Here is a 15,909-nt window from a genome sequence, read left to right on the forward strand (position 1 = left end):
AAATTATTGACGAATTTTTCTTCAAATGTTTGGCGTGTTCTGTTCCTGAAAGATTTACTAATATTCTGGAGATTTTTTTCAAGTTCTTCGGCCTTTTCCTTAGGGAAATTTTGTTTCTTATTTGCTGCTAAAAAATGGCGTCTGATTCAGTCAATGACTTTGATGGAACTAAATGAAAACGTGATAAATTAATGTCCGATATTTACAGGCTCCCGCTAGACGGCGTACTCGAGCGTTGCGATCGCGAATTCTGTTTTTAGCTACATATTCAAATTCATATCAATTATAAAATTTTGCTGTGTAGTATGTTATCTAAAAGTAATGAAGGGATAAACTATGTATCTTTTATTTGAGAATAAAGTTTTCAAACAAGGAACTTATCATTTTGGAATTCTCCGGGAATCATAAATCAGGTAAGTGCAATGATTTTTACAATAAAAAATTTGCTTGTAAATATTTTTTTTTCATTTGATGATGGTTCTCTACACTACAGAATGGGTTTTTACGTCTGATTAAGAACTATAAGAATAATAAAAAAAGAAACAATATGAAAGTTTTTATTTCAATGTAAAGAATTCTTAAAATCGTTTTTTTATCCTAAGAATTCTTTATTTTCCGTTTTTTAGTTTATAATTTTTTGATAAAAATTGTTCTCAAAATACTTTTTTTGAAAAATTAAATGGTATAACATTATGTGTTTATGTATACTTCTTGTATATTATTCCAATGTTTGAAGTAATATGATTCAGAAAAGTATGGAATAAAAATTCGGTACTAACGTATTAACGCCACCGCCGCTACAGATTTGGCGGTTTTTAAGAGCCGCTAATCTACACTTAAAATTTTTGCGACAATTCATAAAATAAAACACTTTATTTAAAATCAAAATAGTTAATCGGATTTCGGTGGAAAATGAGCCGATATAGAGTTTAGCATAGATTCAAAACAATCATATCGCCATATGAACTCTGATGAATAAGATTCCAAATGAAATAACATTTCCAAAACGTACGTTTACCAAGATAAAGTTTTATGTTGTGGGAATTGGTACATTTTCGTTTTTTCGGTAAAATATTTCCCTCCTGAAAAATAAAATTGCATCTTGTTTTGTTTTTGGCAAATCCCAAAGACGAATATTCGTAGCACTAAAAATGGCGACAAAAAAGAATTGTCTTTTTTTTTGTTTTTGTTTCGTCAGCATTCTTTATTTTACGTTTCTTAGTTTCTAAATAATGATTTTTATTGAAACTTGAAATTTTTTAATAAAAATTGTTGTCAAAAAACTTTTTTTACTAAATTAAATTTCATAAAATTATGAGGCTTATGTATACTTTTTGTTCATTTTAATTTTTGAACTAATATGATTCTTAAAACTATAGATTGTAAAGTTTAAATGGGCCTTTCATGTTATATCATTAAATTTAGTAATACTATTTCTCGGGCATTAGGTTTTAACTCTTATAAGAATATACGTATTTTTTTCTGTTAATGTACAAATATTTTTCCGATGTGTTTTGGATGTTCCTTCTCTAATAAAAAGAGATACCATTTTGTTTTCGGTTGTATAAGAAAGAAGATCAAGCATTTTTCTTTTTTAAATTTAATAAGCCACATTAAAGAAGGAACGTTGCAATGCTACACGCTACATTAACGACGTCTCCAGAGTAACTGAATGACGGTTCATATAGAAATCGCAGGTAAGCGTCTCATACAACAACGCCCCCTATAGTTCGTTGCGATCGCGAATTTAAAATTATTTTGCTGCACTAAAATTATTACGTTTTTAAATAACATTAATGTACTGTAAAAAATTACAGTTAGAGAGATTTGTTAAATGATTTAGAACTTACTATCAGCTTCATGCACAATGAGATGCCAGCAAAAATAGTGTTTAATATATCCGCCCATTTGGTAAGCGAAAATATTAAATTACGGTTGTGAGATAATCAAATTTGTTTGAACAATATAATGTTATAACAATACAAATGTTATTTTAAAAAATGATTACTTAGAAAAAATTTTAATCATATCATATGTATCAATTGTAATCATATGTATCAATTGTTGTAATCATATTTACCACCACTTTGGTATGCCGTTTCTTATTAACTTCAGCTCTTAGGAAGCAATATGGAATAAGATTGGTTACAATATGCCTGTTTTTAAGGAATCTAAAATAAGTTATATTATCTAATTCCTTTTTCAGTTTGGAGTATTTATAAAATTTATTTTGCAAAGAAAATAAATTAGAGTAATTAAATTTCATACTTATTTATAACACCTGTTGGGTAGCAGTAAACGTACTTACCACAAAAAAATGTTGTTAAAATGCAAATTAATTTTATCAACTAAACTAAATGAATTTTCTAAATTCAAAAAGTATTTTAATGTACCCCCTTACTAGAAATAAATGGCCCATTAAAGGGTTAGCTTTAGTAGAAAAACTATTTTCTGCCAAGAAACAACAATTATTGCGAAGCAAACATTGGGTTTGGTGAGCCGTAGCGAACAGGGGATGAAGCACCCTAGTATTAAATAAAATTTATACCTGAATCACATTGTGCATAAAACTTATTATTAAGTTCTTAATCATTTAATGAATCTCTTCTATGTAATTTATAATATTGTATTAATGTAATTTTCGCCAAAAATAATAATTGTAAAACGGTTAATAAGTTTAGACACTCATTTAAAGAAGTTTATCTTAAAATCGTAATACAATGATATCATAGAATTACATTATAAAGAATCTTTTAGTTTTAAACTCTTAATTAAAAGATAATCAATCATAGCGGAGGAAAATAAAAATTAAAAATATTACAGGTAAATACCTTTAAATTTGGGATACAGGAATATTTTACCGAAAAAACAATACCTTTAGGACTTTTATTTACCCCTTCTCTGTCGGATTTTTTTTTTTTTTCAAATTTCCGACCCAAAAAAAAAAAAGAACTTTCCTTTACTGCTGAAAATTAATGCATGTTCTATCCTAAATTCGTAAAAGTAAAATATTTTTGTCAACAAGCAGTTTTTTTGCTTGACTTATTACTGGTGAAATATGTTAGATCTTTATATACCTTCCACTGATCTCCAGTTTTCTCTGCAAAACACCCAAGTTAAAAAAAAAAAAAAAAAAACACTCCGTGATAATATATTTATTAACTCTATTGCTTTCAGGTGTTTAAGATAAATATCTGCATAAAATAATTATCAAAATTATGTAAAAGACATTCTTCCGATTGTGAGATAATAAATTCACTGTCCTCGAACTCACTCTCTGAATTCATCATAAATACTTTGACATGCAGCAGTAACACTAATGAAAGCAAAATTACGGAAAGTACAAAATGATTTTGATTTCAATTCAAGGCGGGAAATCTCACTGCGAAAATTGTGAAGAAAGTGGCACTAGTTGCGCCATCTCTAAGCATTATTCAAAAATATAAAAATAATTACGGGATTTAAAGGGACATGTTAATAGCAACGCATTTAATTTCAATGATGCAATTTCTCTCTTCGTCGCATGGGATGCGACACTGATCATACAGACACAAAAACGAGTATGAGATGCGACGCAGTCAGAGAAGAGGTTAATTTTATGCTGCTGCAATACAACAACAACAACAATAAAAAATTATGGAAAAATGTGGGTAAACGGGATTTATGTGATTTTCCGCCCAATAAAAATTCACCAAAAACATTGTAAAACTGCATCAGACCATTTCTTTCTTTCGTTCTTATGTTATATAGAAAAATGTGTAATAAAGCAAGCCTTAAGTTAAAACTAGTTTTAGGTGTACAAAAAGTAACAGTTAGCAAATACAAGTTTCTTTGAACTTAGTATAACGCTCAAATAAAATAAAGTGCTTTATTAACGTTAATTTTAACTTTAGTCAATACAAAGTTTAGACTAAACCACAAAGTATACCCTATCCATTAGGTTAAAATCACTATTTTATTCTTTACTCATTCCTTGGCGAAAAGGGGTAGATTTACCTCTTTGTATTGGCGTAAAAAGTGCCTTTATAAGTTCCCGCAGTAGACTGATCATTAAGATACGGTTCCCAGTAGGTTACCGAAGTCAAGCATCACTAGCTTCGGTCAGTGTGCAAGTGGCTGACCATTTTGATGCGACCGAGGGTGGACGGTATCGATCTTCGTTAAACTGTTCTACCGTAAAGTACTCGACTTCGCGAGCAGGTCGGTCTACCAAAAAGGGGTTGACATTCCTTCCGCAGAGGATCCAAATTGTGATGGCATATCTCAGGACCATCCTCAGGGATATTTCCCAGACTGTCGCCAATAGCCCATTGTGTAGCTCTAGTGTGACGTAAATAAGCTACTACTACTTATGATAAAAGTGGTAGGATACCTATGTTTAAATTATGTGGATAATTTGTAGCGTTAGATGTCGCTTTAATTTTTAAAAGTTTGCAATCCTATGATTTAAAATTTTGAAGGTGGTATTATCTTATCAATATGCGATGGGCTCAAATTTTTTGTTTCCCTGAAAAATTAAACCTTCAACTTTCCAATCTTAATTGGCTAGAAAAAGAAGTGGGACCCAAAATGCACACATGGTGTGGTGCAATTGGTCTGAAATGAATACAAATGCAAATGAAGGAATAGAATACAAATGCAGGCTTTCTACCATCAATTTTGTGAAATTGTGTTTTGTCTGCCTCATAATTATTAACATTTATTTGTTTATTAACTTAACTTTTCCCGAAAAAGTTAATTTTTATTGCGGTAACAAAAGATAGATTTTGTTGAAGTTGACTTGGCTACATTTTAAAAGTCTCACCCCAATATTACAGGAACAAGGGGCCGTTTTATATGAACTTACGAACTATTTTCATGTAGCCGTGGAAAAAATAACTTCAAATTGAATGTACTAAAGTATGAATGTAACCACCACTAAGAAATTTCCCCCCAAAAAAGCTGGGCAAGTTGACTTCTCTGTCATACAGTAGATTATTAAACATTTAAATTAAAAGCTTGGTAATTATCTTATGTGATTTTCAGCTGTTAATGAAATTTAAGAATAATTCTTACTTACAATTAGATTTGGGAATACATTTTTTGTTGCATTTATTCAATTTCTTAAATCTTGACTAATTCAAGTCAGCAGATTTCAAGTGTCAAATTAGTTTTGATCGGAAAGTCGTGGGTCTTTTTAAATGGTATTTTTAGTTTCATTTATTTTTTGTCTGAACATAGTTTATGAAGAACGTATAGATATACATTCATATACACTCAGCTGCACCTTTGAAAATCCAACTTAAGGCAAACAACCTCTAACCTTAACATATCGCATCATAAATTTAAATATATTATCGTCTTCTTTCTACCACCCCCTTCCGCAGCAAAGAAGTGGGTATGCTATAATTACTCACTGGAGTGATAAGAAATTCTTTTTAGGAACATATCAGTGAATTGTAGGTTGTAGAGAGAAACTGATCGCATATGTGAAATCAGCGGCGCAAAAATGCAAGCCGTGATGGTTCAGGGGATAGAGCGTTCGCCTTTCAATAAGGTGAACCGGGTTCGATCCCGGTGATGGCTATTCGATACGAATTCCGCATCCGGCTTGCACCGACCACTGTACTGATGTAAAAATATCCTCAGTGGTAGACGGGTCATGGGTTAAAGTCCCCTTACCGTCAAGCTAATCGTGGGAGGGTTTCGTGGTTTTCTTCTCCATGGAGCGCAAATCCGGGTTAGTTTTATCAAAAAGTTCTTCATGGAAGCAAATGTCTCCATATACTTGATCCAGGAGTTCCTTTGTCTTCTGAGTTGGGTTCAAAATTACAAGGCTACGAAGTTGAACATTAGTAGTTGTAAATCCAAAAATTGGGTCGGCTGTTCAATGACGGTTATAAAATAATGGCAGTGAGCCTTGGGGGCTCAGGGGATAGAGTGTTCGCTTTCCCATGATGCGAACCGGATTCGAATCTCAGCGATGGCTGGGCGATACGAATTCCGTACACGGCTCGCACCGACCGCAGTGCAGCCGTAAAATATCCTCAGTAATAGATGGATCATTGGTTAAAATTTCCTTGTCGTCAGGCAAACCATGGGAAATTTTCGTGGTTTTCCTCTAAATATCGCGCAAATGCGGGCTAGTTCCATCAAAAAGTCCTCCGCGAAGACAAATGTCTCCCAATACTTGATCCAGGATTTCAATTGTCTGCTGGATTCGGTCTAAACTAAAATTGAATAACGGGTTATGAATTCGGCTACGAAGATGATCATTAGTAGTCGTAGGCCCAAAATATGGGGTCAGCTGTTCAACGACGGTTACAAAATAGCTATGCAGCTAATTGCAGCTATGCAACAATTTTTAGTTGGAAAAATGGTCTAATGTTTAAATCCTCACTTACAAAAAAATGGAGACTCTATCATGATCATCAGTAGCCAAACATAGCAGATAAAATAAAACTATAATGAGAAACATTGTTAGAATTATTTTATTTGCATTATTTTTTAATATTAATTTGTGATGAAACTTCATTTTTCTTAGAACTTATGAAAGCGTTAAATGTATATTTTCATTGTTGGCTTCAATTTTTCTTCTTCTTCCAAAATGTGTAAAGAGTATGTTCACGGAAAATCAATAAAAGTCAGGGGAAAAAAAGAAAGGATGCAAGCGACCATCAATTTTCTTTTGTTTCACAGTAATGTATGGGCTTAGCGATAAAATATTTTATTGCAATTTCAAGGTATCGTAGTTTAGGTTCGAAAAAAAATTCTGTTTACAATATTAAAAGCACACGATTTTAAGTTTTTAAATAATATATGTAAATAAAAAGCAGTGATATCGACAAAAACTGTTCATCAAAATTATATTACGCACAAGTTAGTCTCATAATTTCTCAGGGGTGGAAAAAAAACCAGATTTTTTTTGTGAATCATTCTATAAATTCTTTTTAGATTCTAAGAAAAAATCAAAACATTCTTTTTGCTGTGTACCCACAACAAAGAAAAAATTAAAAAAATGTTGGCAAATGTTTCATAAGTTTTTTCAGAAAATTTAAAAGTTTTAATTTAATGTGAATTTTAGAAATTAAGTTGGTCAGTTTTAACATTTCCTTTAATTTACTGATCTATTTTGGTGATAAAGATCATTAAAAACAAAATTTGCTTCTTCGATTTTTATTAACCATTTTTTAAATTTTTCTTTTGATTGACTCATTTGTGCTTATAAATTTTAACCTCATTCACTTAAACCGGCTTATTTGGTTATTATTATCAATAACCGGGTATTCTTAATAATAACCGGTGTTTTACATTTTCAGAAATTTCCTAAATGCTTTGATTTCATCGAAATATTTTTATTTTCTACAGTGTGCGAAATAAAAAAATGAACCATTCTGAATAGCTTATGATCTCATGATCGGATCTTCGCGTTCTAGGACTCAATCTTAAAGATTCGAAGGGGTAGACCTCAAATATGCTAATTAATTAGTGCTGACAATATTCAGAACGAAATCAGACACAAAAACGTACTTTTCTCTGAATAAACAGGCCTTTTTTCGACGGATTGGGATTTCTGACCCTCAAAATATAGGCGGGTAGCCGCAAGGGAAGTAAGTTCTCAATAGTTTGGTAAAAAGAGCAGTCCCAAGTTTAAGTCCCTAAATATTAATTTTACTAAATATTAGTTACTTCATCATAATTCTTAAGGCAAATTTAACTTTTTAAACGAATTGAAAAATTTTCATACAATTATGAAATTTATTTATCTAAAAATAAATCTATGTAAAAAATAACTTTTAGTAAACATTTGCTAGTTTTTTATAATTTTATTTAATAATTGTAGAAAAACTTTCGAATAGTAATGTATACAATTTTTTACATCATTTCAAAAAATTCTGATTTTGGTGGCAAAATTCAAAATTTGAGCAAAATCGGTCGAATAGTTCCTGAGAAACCGAATTTTAGAAGTATGACTCTTTCGAAAATTGATTTTTCAGAAACTATTCAACCAATTTCACTCCAATGTCGTATTTTGCCATATAGATTTGCCTTTAAAATGATACAAAAAATTGCATTCAAAATTCGATTATTATTAAATAAAATAATAAATATTTATTAAAAGTTATATTTTGCATGCAATTATCTTTGGATAAACGAATTTTATAGTTGTGTGCAAAAACTTTTCAATTCTCCAAAGAATTTCTCGAGATATGGTGGAATACGCAAAAAGTAAAATTAACATTAAGAGGTTCGAACTTTGGACAGCTCTCTTAACTAAATTATTAGAACCATGTTTTCCAGATAGCGACTATCTCCTATATTTTGGGTATCAGAACTCTGACGAAAAAAAGGTATGTTTATTCAGCGAAAGTACGTTTTTGTATCAGATTCCGTAACTTAAGATATCGTCAGCACTAATTAATTACCATATTTGCGATTATCCCCTTGCACCATTAAGATTGAGTCCAAGAACGTGAAAATCAGATCATTAGATGAAAAGTTATTCAAGGTGGTCCGTTTTTTAATTTGCACACTGTACTTAAAGTAGTATGAAAAAGCAATGAAAGTTAGGATTTATATTTCAGAAATTTAACTCCCCTTGACACACCACCACATACACTTCTATAAAAGAATTAAATTGATTTATTAGTAATAGTAATCTGAACAACTACCTCTGTGGGACTCGTAGTAATAAAATTATTGTAGTGTGATCTGAATAACAGTCCTAAACTCCAATGCTGTCTTTTGCCCAGCTAAAACAAACAAAAACAAGTTACTGATTTTGAAACAATATAGTGCCAAACAGAAAATTTGATAATTGCATGAAATGATTCCCTTTGTAAAGTACTGATTAAGTTTTAAAGTAACCACCTGGGAACAATACTTAGGAATAGTTTGAGATAAAAATGACATTTGTGGAATAGTGTCTCCATCGACAAAATACTATGAACCCTTTATATGATACAAAGAATTATGGTTCGCTCATATATGAAATTTCAGTGGTTAATATATGCGTGATTATCTTTCAAAACTATTATTTTATTTTACAAGGGTGGATGTCAAAACTTCGCAGTCAAATCTTAGCGGATCCAAAACATAATTTTGCGTGAATAAAAGTTTGCCGATACGTAACTCCACGGGTACAAAACTTCGCTGGTCCATGATTTCGCTAACACAGAATTTCTGTAATAGTTAGTAAGATTTATTTTCTCATCATTTGCAGTTTCTTACATTAATTTTCAAGTCAAAGAAAATTTATATGCAAATTATTATTTTAAAAATTAAACTTTTTCAAATTTGTTGGAAAAAGGGTAAACTATTTTATAAATTAAGCGGAAAACAATTAATGCTTTAAAAAGTAACTTTTTTAAATTAACATTATAGATTTTCCATTCTATTGATTTGAATTAAAATAATAAAATACAAAAAAATATTTAATTTAATTAAAATTATGTTTTACATAAAATATTGTTGATTAAAATTAGCGCATAAATTAATCATTAAGCTTATACTGCTAAGTTTCGTAGAACATAAAAATCAAATCCTGACACTAGGAGCCAAAATAATAGAAGATCATAAGTAAGGCAAGGATTTTGATGACTTTTGCATTTTTTGCATTTTTGGACATTCTTTGTCCTTTAGAGCATTTTTTTAGATTTATAGGGCATTTTTCTTTAAATTTTTCGGCGTATTTTGTATTTTAAAGAATTTTTTTAATTTTTTTTAAAATTTTTTTCCAATTTTTATTATTTTGTTATAATTTTTTATTATTACACTGGCTTCCAAACAATGAAGAAAATGTCTAGGATATTAACAGGTGAAGCAACATCTTTTCAAATTGAAGAATAATTGTCAGTAAGTGAGACCGTCTTTTTCAAGTACGCACCAATAACATCAGTAGACGTTGAAAGAAGCTTTTCCAGGTATAAAAATTTACTTTCACACAAGAATAAAAATTTACTTTCACACAAAAATTTATTTTCGCTCGTTTACATTTCAAAATATCAAAGAAAATTTAATAATCCAAAGTAATTCTGATATTTAGCAATATTATGAGATGGAAGTTGTTATATTCATTAAAGTTTTTATAGAAAATGAAAATGTTTTGGAGTCAATATATTTTCCTTTTTTTTGTTATTTTAGGATATAAACATATTTTTCAAACTTTATTGAACAAGTATTGCATTGCTTTATATTTTTTTAAATGACTCATAATAATTTTAAAGAGTAAAACATTGTTTTAGTTCAATATTTTTACTTTAAAGTCATGTCATGAGGCCTTTTCAGCGCAATTTTTAAGTGCATTTTTCGCACTATTTAAGGGCATTAATTGAGATTTTTTAGGTCATCAAAATCCGGGCTTTAATCATAAGTAATATGATACTTAAAAAACATTAACTTTTTTTCAATAAAAACATAATAAAATTTTTAAAAAAACTTATTTATTTAACACGAAGATTTAAACACCTAACAACAAGGACTTTCGGACTTGCTAAAACAGATTTCTATGTTACCGTGAATGGCAGAAATTGATGGTTGTTGACTTCCAACGGTGAATGTCGACAATCACATAGTCGCTTTGGTAAATGTCCGAAATATATACTAAGTCTAATAAATAATCTAATCTAATTTTGCCCGGTATGCCCTACGTCAAAAATTTTTAAAGGTTCAGCGCTATTGCCCGGTAATCCTTACAGGAGAGTTTTTTTTCAATGTCAATTGCCACTGCCCTGTATGCATTTAACCGGTACTCCGAACACTTAAGTTTCTCCTAATCTATCTTCAGCAGATATTAAAATATCGAATAAATATAATAATATCAACGAATAAATTAGTAGCAAATCGGATGTAGCCAATATTTCGGACATTTACCAAAGCGACTATGTGATTGTTGACATTCACCGGTAAAAATTGACGTCGGTCATACACGGCAACATCTAGACAAATATACAACAGCTTATTATACTTTGAAAAAAATCAAACATCACCGAAAAAAGTAAATGGCTTACCAAAGTCAGATTACCCAGACCGGCCTTCCACACAGTTATTGGATTCGGATCATTTGGATATTGAAAAATAGGAGCTCGGTCCCCATGTCGATAAATCTGAAAGAGTCAATTTAATTATTAGCAGATTGAACATTTAGTTTTTAACAATAAAGTAATCACGGGGAAATTTTTTTTATCGTGATTATGATAATATAAGTTTTAATTGTATTTTTAAAATATGAATTATGAGTGTTGAATTATCTCTCTATTTTTAGAAATAGTAAGGAAATCCTCGCTGCTCTTTTAGGATGTACAGTGTACAAAAATAAATAAATAAATAAAAAACAAAAGAAAAAGAAGAAAAAACAGACCATTCTAAATAACTTTTGATCTAATGATCGGATTTTTCCGCTGTAGGACTCAATCTTAATGGTTTGAGGGGGTGATCTCACATATACTAACTAATAAGTACAGACGATAACAATAAAGTTACTTTCTCTGAATACACACACCTTTTTTCCGGCAGATTCGGATTTCTGACATTTAAAATATAGGTGGTAGTCGTAACATGGGAAACATGAAAAGTTTTTGCAGACGATTGAAAAAAATCGTTCATCCAAAGATATTTTCGTGCAAAAACTTTCACTGAATAAATAAATAATTTTATTTAATAAAAGTCGAAAAATTTTTGAATGCATTTTTCACGAAATCAGACCTGAAAACATATTTTCTCCGTTTTTTAGGTTCAGTTATCAGTTTTCTTTATAAAAAAAACATACCCTTTTTTTAGAAAACTGATTCGGATTTCTGACCACCAAAATATAGGGGCATAGGGGGTAGTCGTAATCTGGGAAATATGATCCCCATAATTCGGTCAGGAGCGCGATCCGAAATTTGGACGCTATAATGTTAATTTAACTTTTTGCGTATTTCACCATACCTCGAGAACTTAAGTAAACAGAAAAAGTTTCGCACAAAATTATAAAATTCGTTTATTTAAAGATAATTCCATGCAAAAAAAATAAATTTTAGTAAGTATTTGTTATTTTTTATTATTTTATTTAATAAATGTCAAAAAAATTTTGAATTGTAAGATGCAAAATTCTTTACACGATTTTAAAGTGCGTAATTTTTGCATATCAAAGTATAAAATATGGGCAAAATCGTGAAATAGTTTCTGAGGAATCAAATTTTAAAAATACGACTTATAAAAAACAATTTTGCATTTTGCTCTGTAAAATTAGACTTTAAAATGATGTAAAAAATTGCATACCTTACAACTCAAAATTTTTCGGCTATTGCTAAAGAAAATGATAAAAAAAAATAGTAAATATTTACTAAAATTTCTCTCTTGCATAGATTTATCTTTCCACAAACTAATTTAATAATTGGGTGCAAAGATTTTTCAATTCGCTTAAAAAGTTCTCGAGATATGGTCCAATACTCAAAAAGCAAAATTAACAATAGGGTTTCCAAACTTTGGATCTTTCTCCTGACCAAACTATGTGGACCATATTTCCTAGATTTCGGCTACCCCCTTTATTTTGGGAGTCAGATATCCGAATCCGTCGAAAAAAAATATGTTTATTCAGAGAAAGTACGTTTTTTTTTTTTTGTCTGATTTCGTAACGTAAAATATCGTCCACACTGAGTAATAAGCATATTTGAAGTCACCCCTTATATCATTAAGATTAAGTCCTAGAAAGTGAAGATCCGATTATTAAATAAGAAGTTATTCTGGGTGGTCCGTTTATTTTTTTTTCGGTTTGCATTTTGGTTTGCTAGGCGAAAACTATAAGATTTCGAAACTTGAAATTAGTACGGTGTGTAGAAAAGTGTACAGGAATTAAGAAAGAACGAAAAAAAAATATAACATTCGATAGTTAATTCGATCAAAGAATATACATAGGGGAAGAAGGCTAGCTTCCATACACATAATCGAAACTAAACTGCTGTTTGTAGAAAATGCAACACCATGAAGGAATCATCAGAATCAAATGAAATTCGCAGCAAATGTCAATTATAGGATATTATGCAAATTAATAAAGTTTCAGAGCCATCGCGCGTGCGTGGCGCGCGCAGCGCCCTCTGAATTGATGCTGAAAGCGTATAAATAAAGTGCTGTAGCGGGACGTTGAAAATAGTCTATGATTATTTGTTAGTGGCAAACGTTTAGTGAGACCTGAGTATGCCTCCACGACAGAAGAATAAGAAATTCAAGCAACTTACGGAGTTTGAACGAGGGAGGATAATCGGCCTTCGAGAAGGAGGATTTTCCTATCGCGCAATAGCAGCTCGTATGCAGCGGAACAGTTCCACAGTGATGCGAGTTTGGAAGCAGTGGACCGACGAGCACCGAACAACTCGAAAAACAGGCACTGGACGACAGAAGGTGACGTCAGAGCGCGATGATCGACACCTGCTCCGCATGGCGGTGAATGATCGCACAGCTTCCTCCAGGCAGCTGGCAGCACATTGGTCTACTGCTACAGGTGTACAATTGTCGGCTTCGTCAATTCGTCGTCGTCTGCTGCGCCGTGGATTGCGTGCAAGGGTGCCATTATACAGGATTCCCCTCACGGCGGATCATCGACGGCTGCGTCGGCAGTGGGCTCTTGAGCACAGAGACTGGCGAGCTGATTGGCACCAAGTTGTCTTTTCAGATGAATCACGCTTCAATTTGTGGACCCATGATGGCCGTGTTCGTGTTAGACGTTATGCCGGTCAACGCTGCCTTCCTGAGTGTATTATTGAACGACATAGTGGTCGAACACCCGGAGTTATGGTCTGGGGTGCGATTTCGTATCATGGACGATCCAATTTGATACGAATTGAGGGTAATCTCAATAGCAACAGATACGTCCGTGAAGTGCTACAGCCCGAAGTCGTTCCTTTCCTTCAAGGCATCCCTGGAGCTATCTTTCAGCAGGATAATGCACGCCCACATGTTGCGCGGACTGTTAGAGACTTCTGTTCAGCACAACGCATGCAACTTCTTCCTTGGCCTGCTTATTCGCCGGATATGTCGCCTATTGAGCACGTGTGGGATATGGTTGGTCGGCGTCTCACTCGTGATCCGCGTCCTGCAGTTTCCAAAGACGAACTTTGGTTGCGCATACAAGCGATATGGAATTCTCTTCCTCAAGCAGATATTCAACATCTGTTTGACTCCATGCCACGTCGTATAGCAGCACTTATTGCAGCGCGTGGTGGCTGCACCAAATACTGATTTCGGACGCTTAATTTGTTTCTTTTGTTTTGAAAATTTCATCATTTATTTGTATCAGTACAAGTCGTTTCTGCATTAAATTTCATTTGATTCTGATGATTCTTTCATGGTGTTGCATTTTCTACAAACAGCAGTTTAGTTCTTCAAGATTTGTTGTGGTCCCTATGTTTAAAGGAAGGAAGGATATTTAGCATCAGACTATCTTGAAGCGGCTTTGATCCCTCCTCTCCTCCCAACAACTACTGGGGTTAGGGGAGGAGAATAAAAGTCTCTTCTTTTTTATTTGTTATTGGTTTGTACTGTTTATATTACACTCTTGATGAACAGCCCTGTACTATTAATTCTGATATTTCTTTGCGAATACATTTTTATCAACCACATTTTGTCAACACATTTTGACTTGGAAAGAAAGAATAAAAAGGCAGGAGTTCGATGTACCCAATCATAGACGTAGAGTTGTCAGACAACCGGTTCATAAGAGTTATTTTGTTTCGTATTCGCATGAGCTGCTAAATACTCTGCTAAATTTGAGTATGTTGCTCACACTATAAGTTGTTTTTCTAGCATAGCATACCACACCGAACAGTTCCCCGAGTTAGTTACGTACTCGCAGAGCTGAACTGCTTCTCTTTTTATTTTCTTTGGTTCGTGAACGATTTATTTAACTTGTCGGGGGAAAATACCTAATGGACCGCTCTACAGGCGGCAAGAATGCAACTACGGAGTTGAAATTTGGCAAAAGTTCCACTTTTTTTTACATGGAATCGTCCTACTATGGGCTGATCGTAAGGAATCGGTTCTCAGTGGAAAACCGAAGTCAAATATCACTCGCTGCAATCAGTAAGTGTTTGGGTGACCACTTGGATCAGCCTGAGGAGGGACCGTGAATGCGCGGTATCGGTCCTCGTTAAATTGTTCTACCGTAAAGTGCTCGACTTCGGATCATCCTCAGGGATGTTTCTCTTTACGAGCTCAATGTGCAGCTCTATTGCAAAGTAAATATAAAGTACCCACCTACCTTATATATAAAATTAACTTCACGCTTTTCTTTTTCGAAATTTTAATTTGTTTGAAAATTATTGCAATTTTAGGTGCTTCTTTGGAAAATTTTTATTATTATTTTAATTTTTTGTTTTACGTTACATTTAGTTTTGTTGCTCAAAATCTGCAAGACTTAGAAACTTGAAATTACGAAGGTAAATAGAAAAACGTACAAGGAGTTAGATAGAATGGGGGAAAAAAATCGATTTTTAGCTCCGGAATTATTAACTGTTAAACTTGTAGTAAAAAAAAATGCGTTGATTGACAGGGCCCGCGCTAAGGATGTCAAGTTATTAGCCAATAAATTAGCCAAACATCACAAGTATTCGCTAATTTTATGAAAGTCTTCACCAAATGCTAATCTTAACAATTTTTTAGGATTAATTTTTTTCCCATGGAAAACTATTTTACGATAGTCTGTTTCTGACTTATATTTTTTTATCCAATTCTAATTGGTTAGGCGGCGCTTCTACCGAAAATTATTGTAATCAAATAAAAATATACTGATTAGTTTCGAATAAAAGTTTTTTGGCGTAATTTTGAGGATAGAGTTAACATATTTTTATTTTCCTGTGGAAAATATTATACGCCAATACTTTTGCCAGAACACAATTTTATTCGCCAAATGTACGATTTCATCGCATTTGATGAGGCGGCGAAAGCTTAGCGCTG

General features: G+C 32.3%; 1 protein-coding gene across 2 annotated transcripts in view; it reads right to left on the bottom strand.

The window, feature by feature from the left end:
- LOC107439204 (lysosomal acid phosphatase) overlaps positions 1 to 15,909 on the bottom strand; it is a 35,761-nt gene that overhangs the window by 17,388 nt on the left and 2,464 nt on the right. For both annotated transcript variants that reach the window (XM_016051714.5, XM_071180692.2), the window contains exons 2-3: positions 10,989 to 11,084; positions 8,652 to 8,732 (exon numbers count right to left, since the gene is read on the bottom strand). In XM_016051714.5, coding sequence (XP_015907200.1) covers positions 8,652 to 8,732; positions 10,989 to 11,084 — 177 coding nt within the window. The remainder of the gene's footprint in view (positions 1 to 8,651; positions 8,733 to 10,988; positions 11,085 to 15,909) is intronic.

This window comes from Parasteatoda tepidariorum, chromosome 8 (assembly GCF_982258835.1).
Source record: "Parasteatoda tepidariorum strain Cologne lab strain chromosome 8, Ptep-v5.0, whole genome shotgun sequence".
NCBI classification, from domain to species: domain Eukaryota; kingdom Metazoa; phylum Arthropoda; class Arachnida; order Araneae; family Theridiidae; genus Parasteatoda; species Parasteatoda tepidariorum.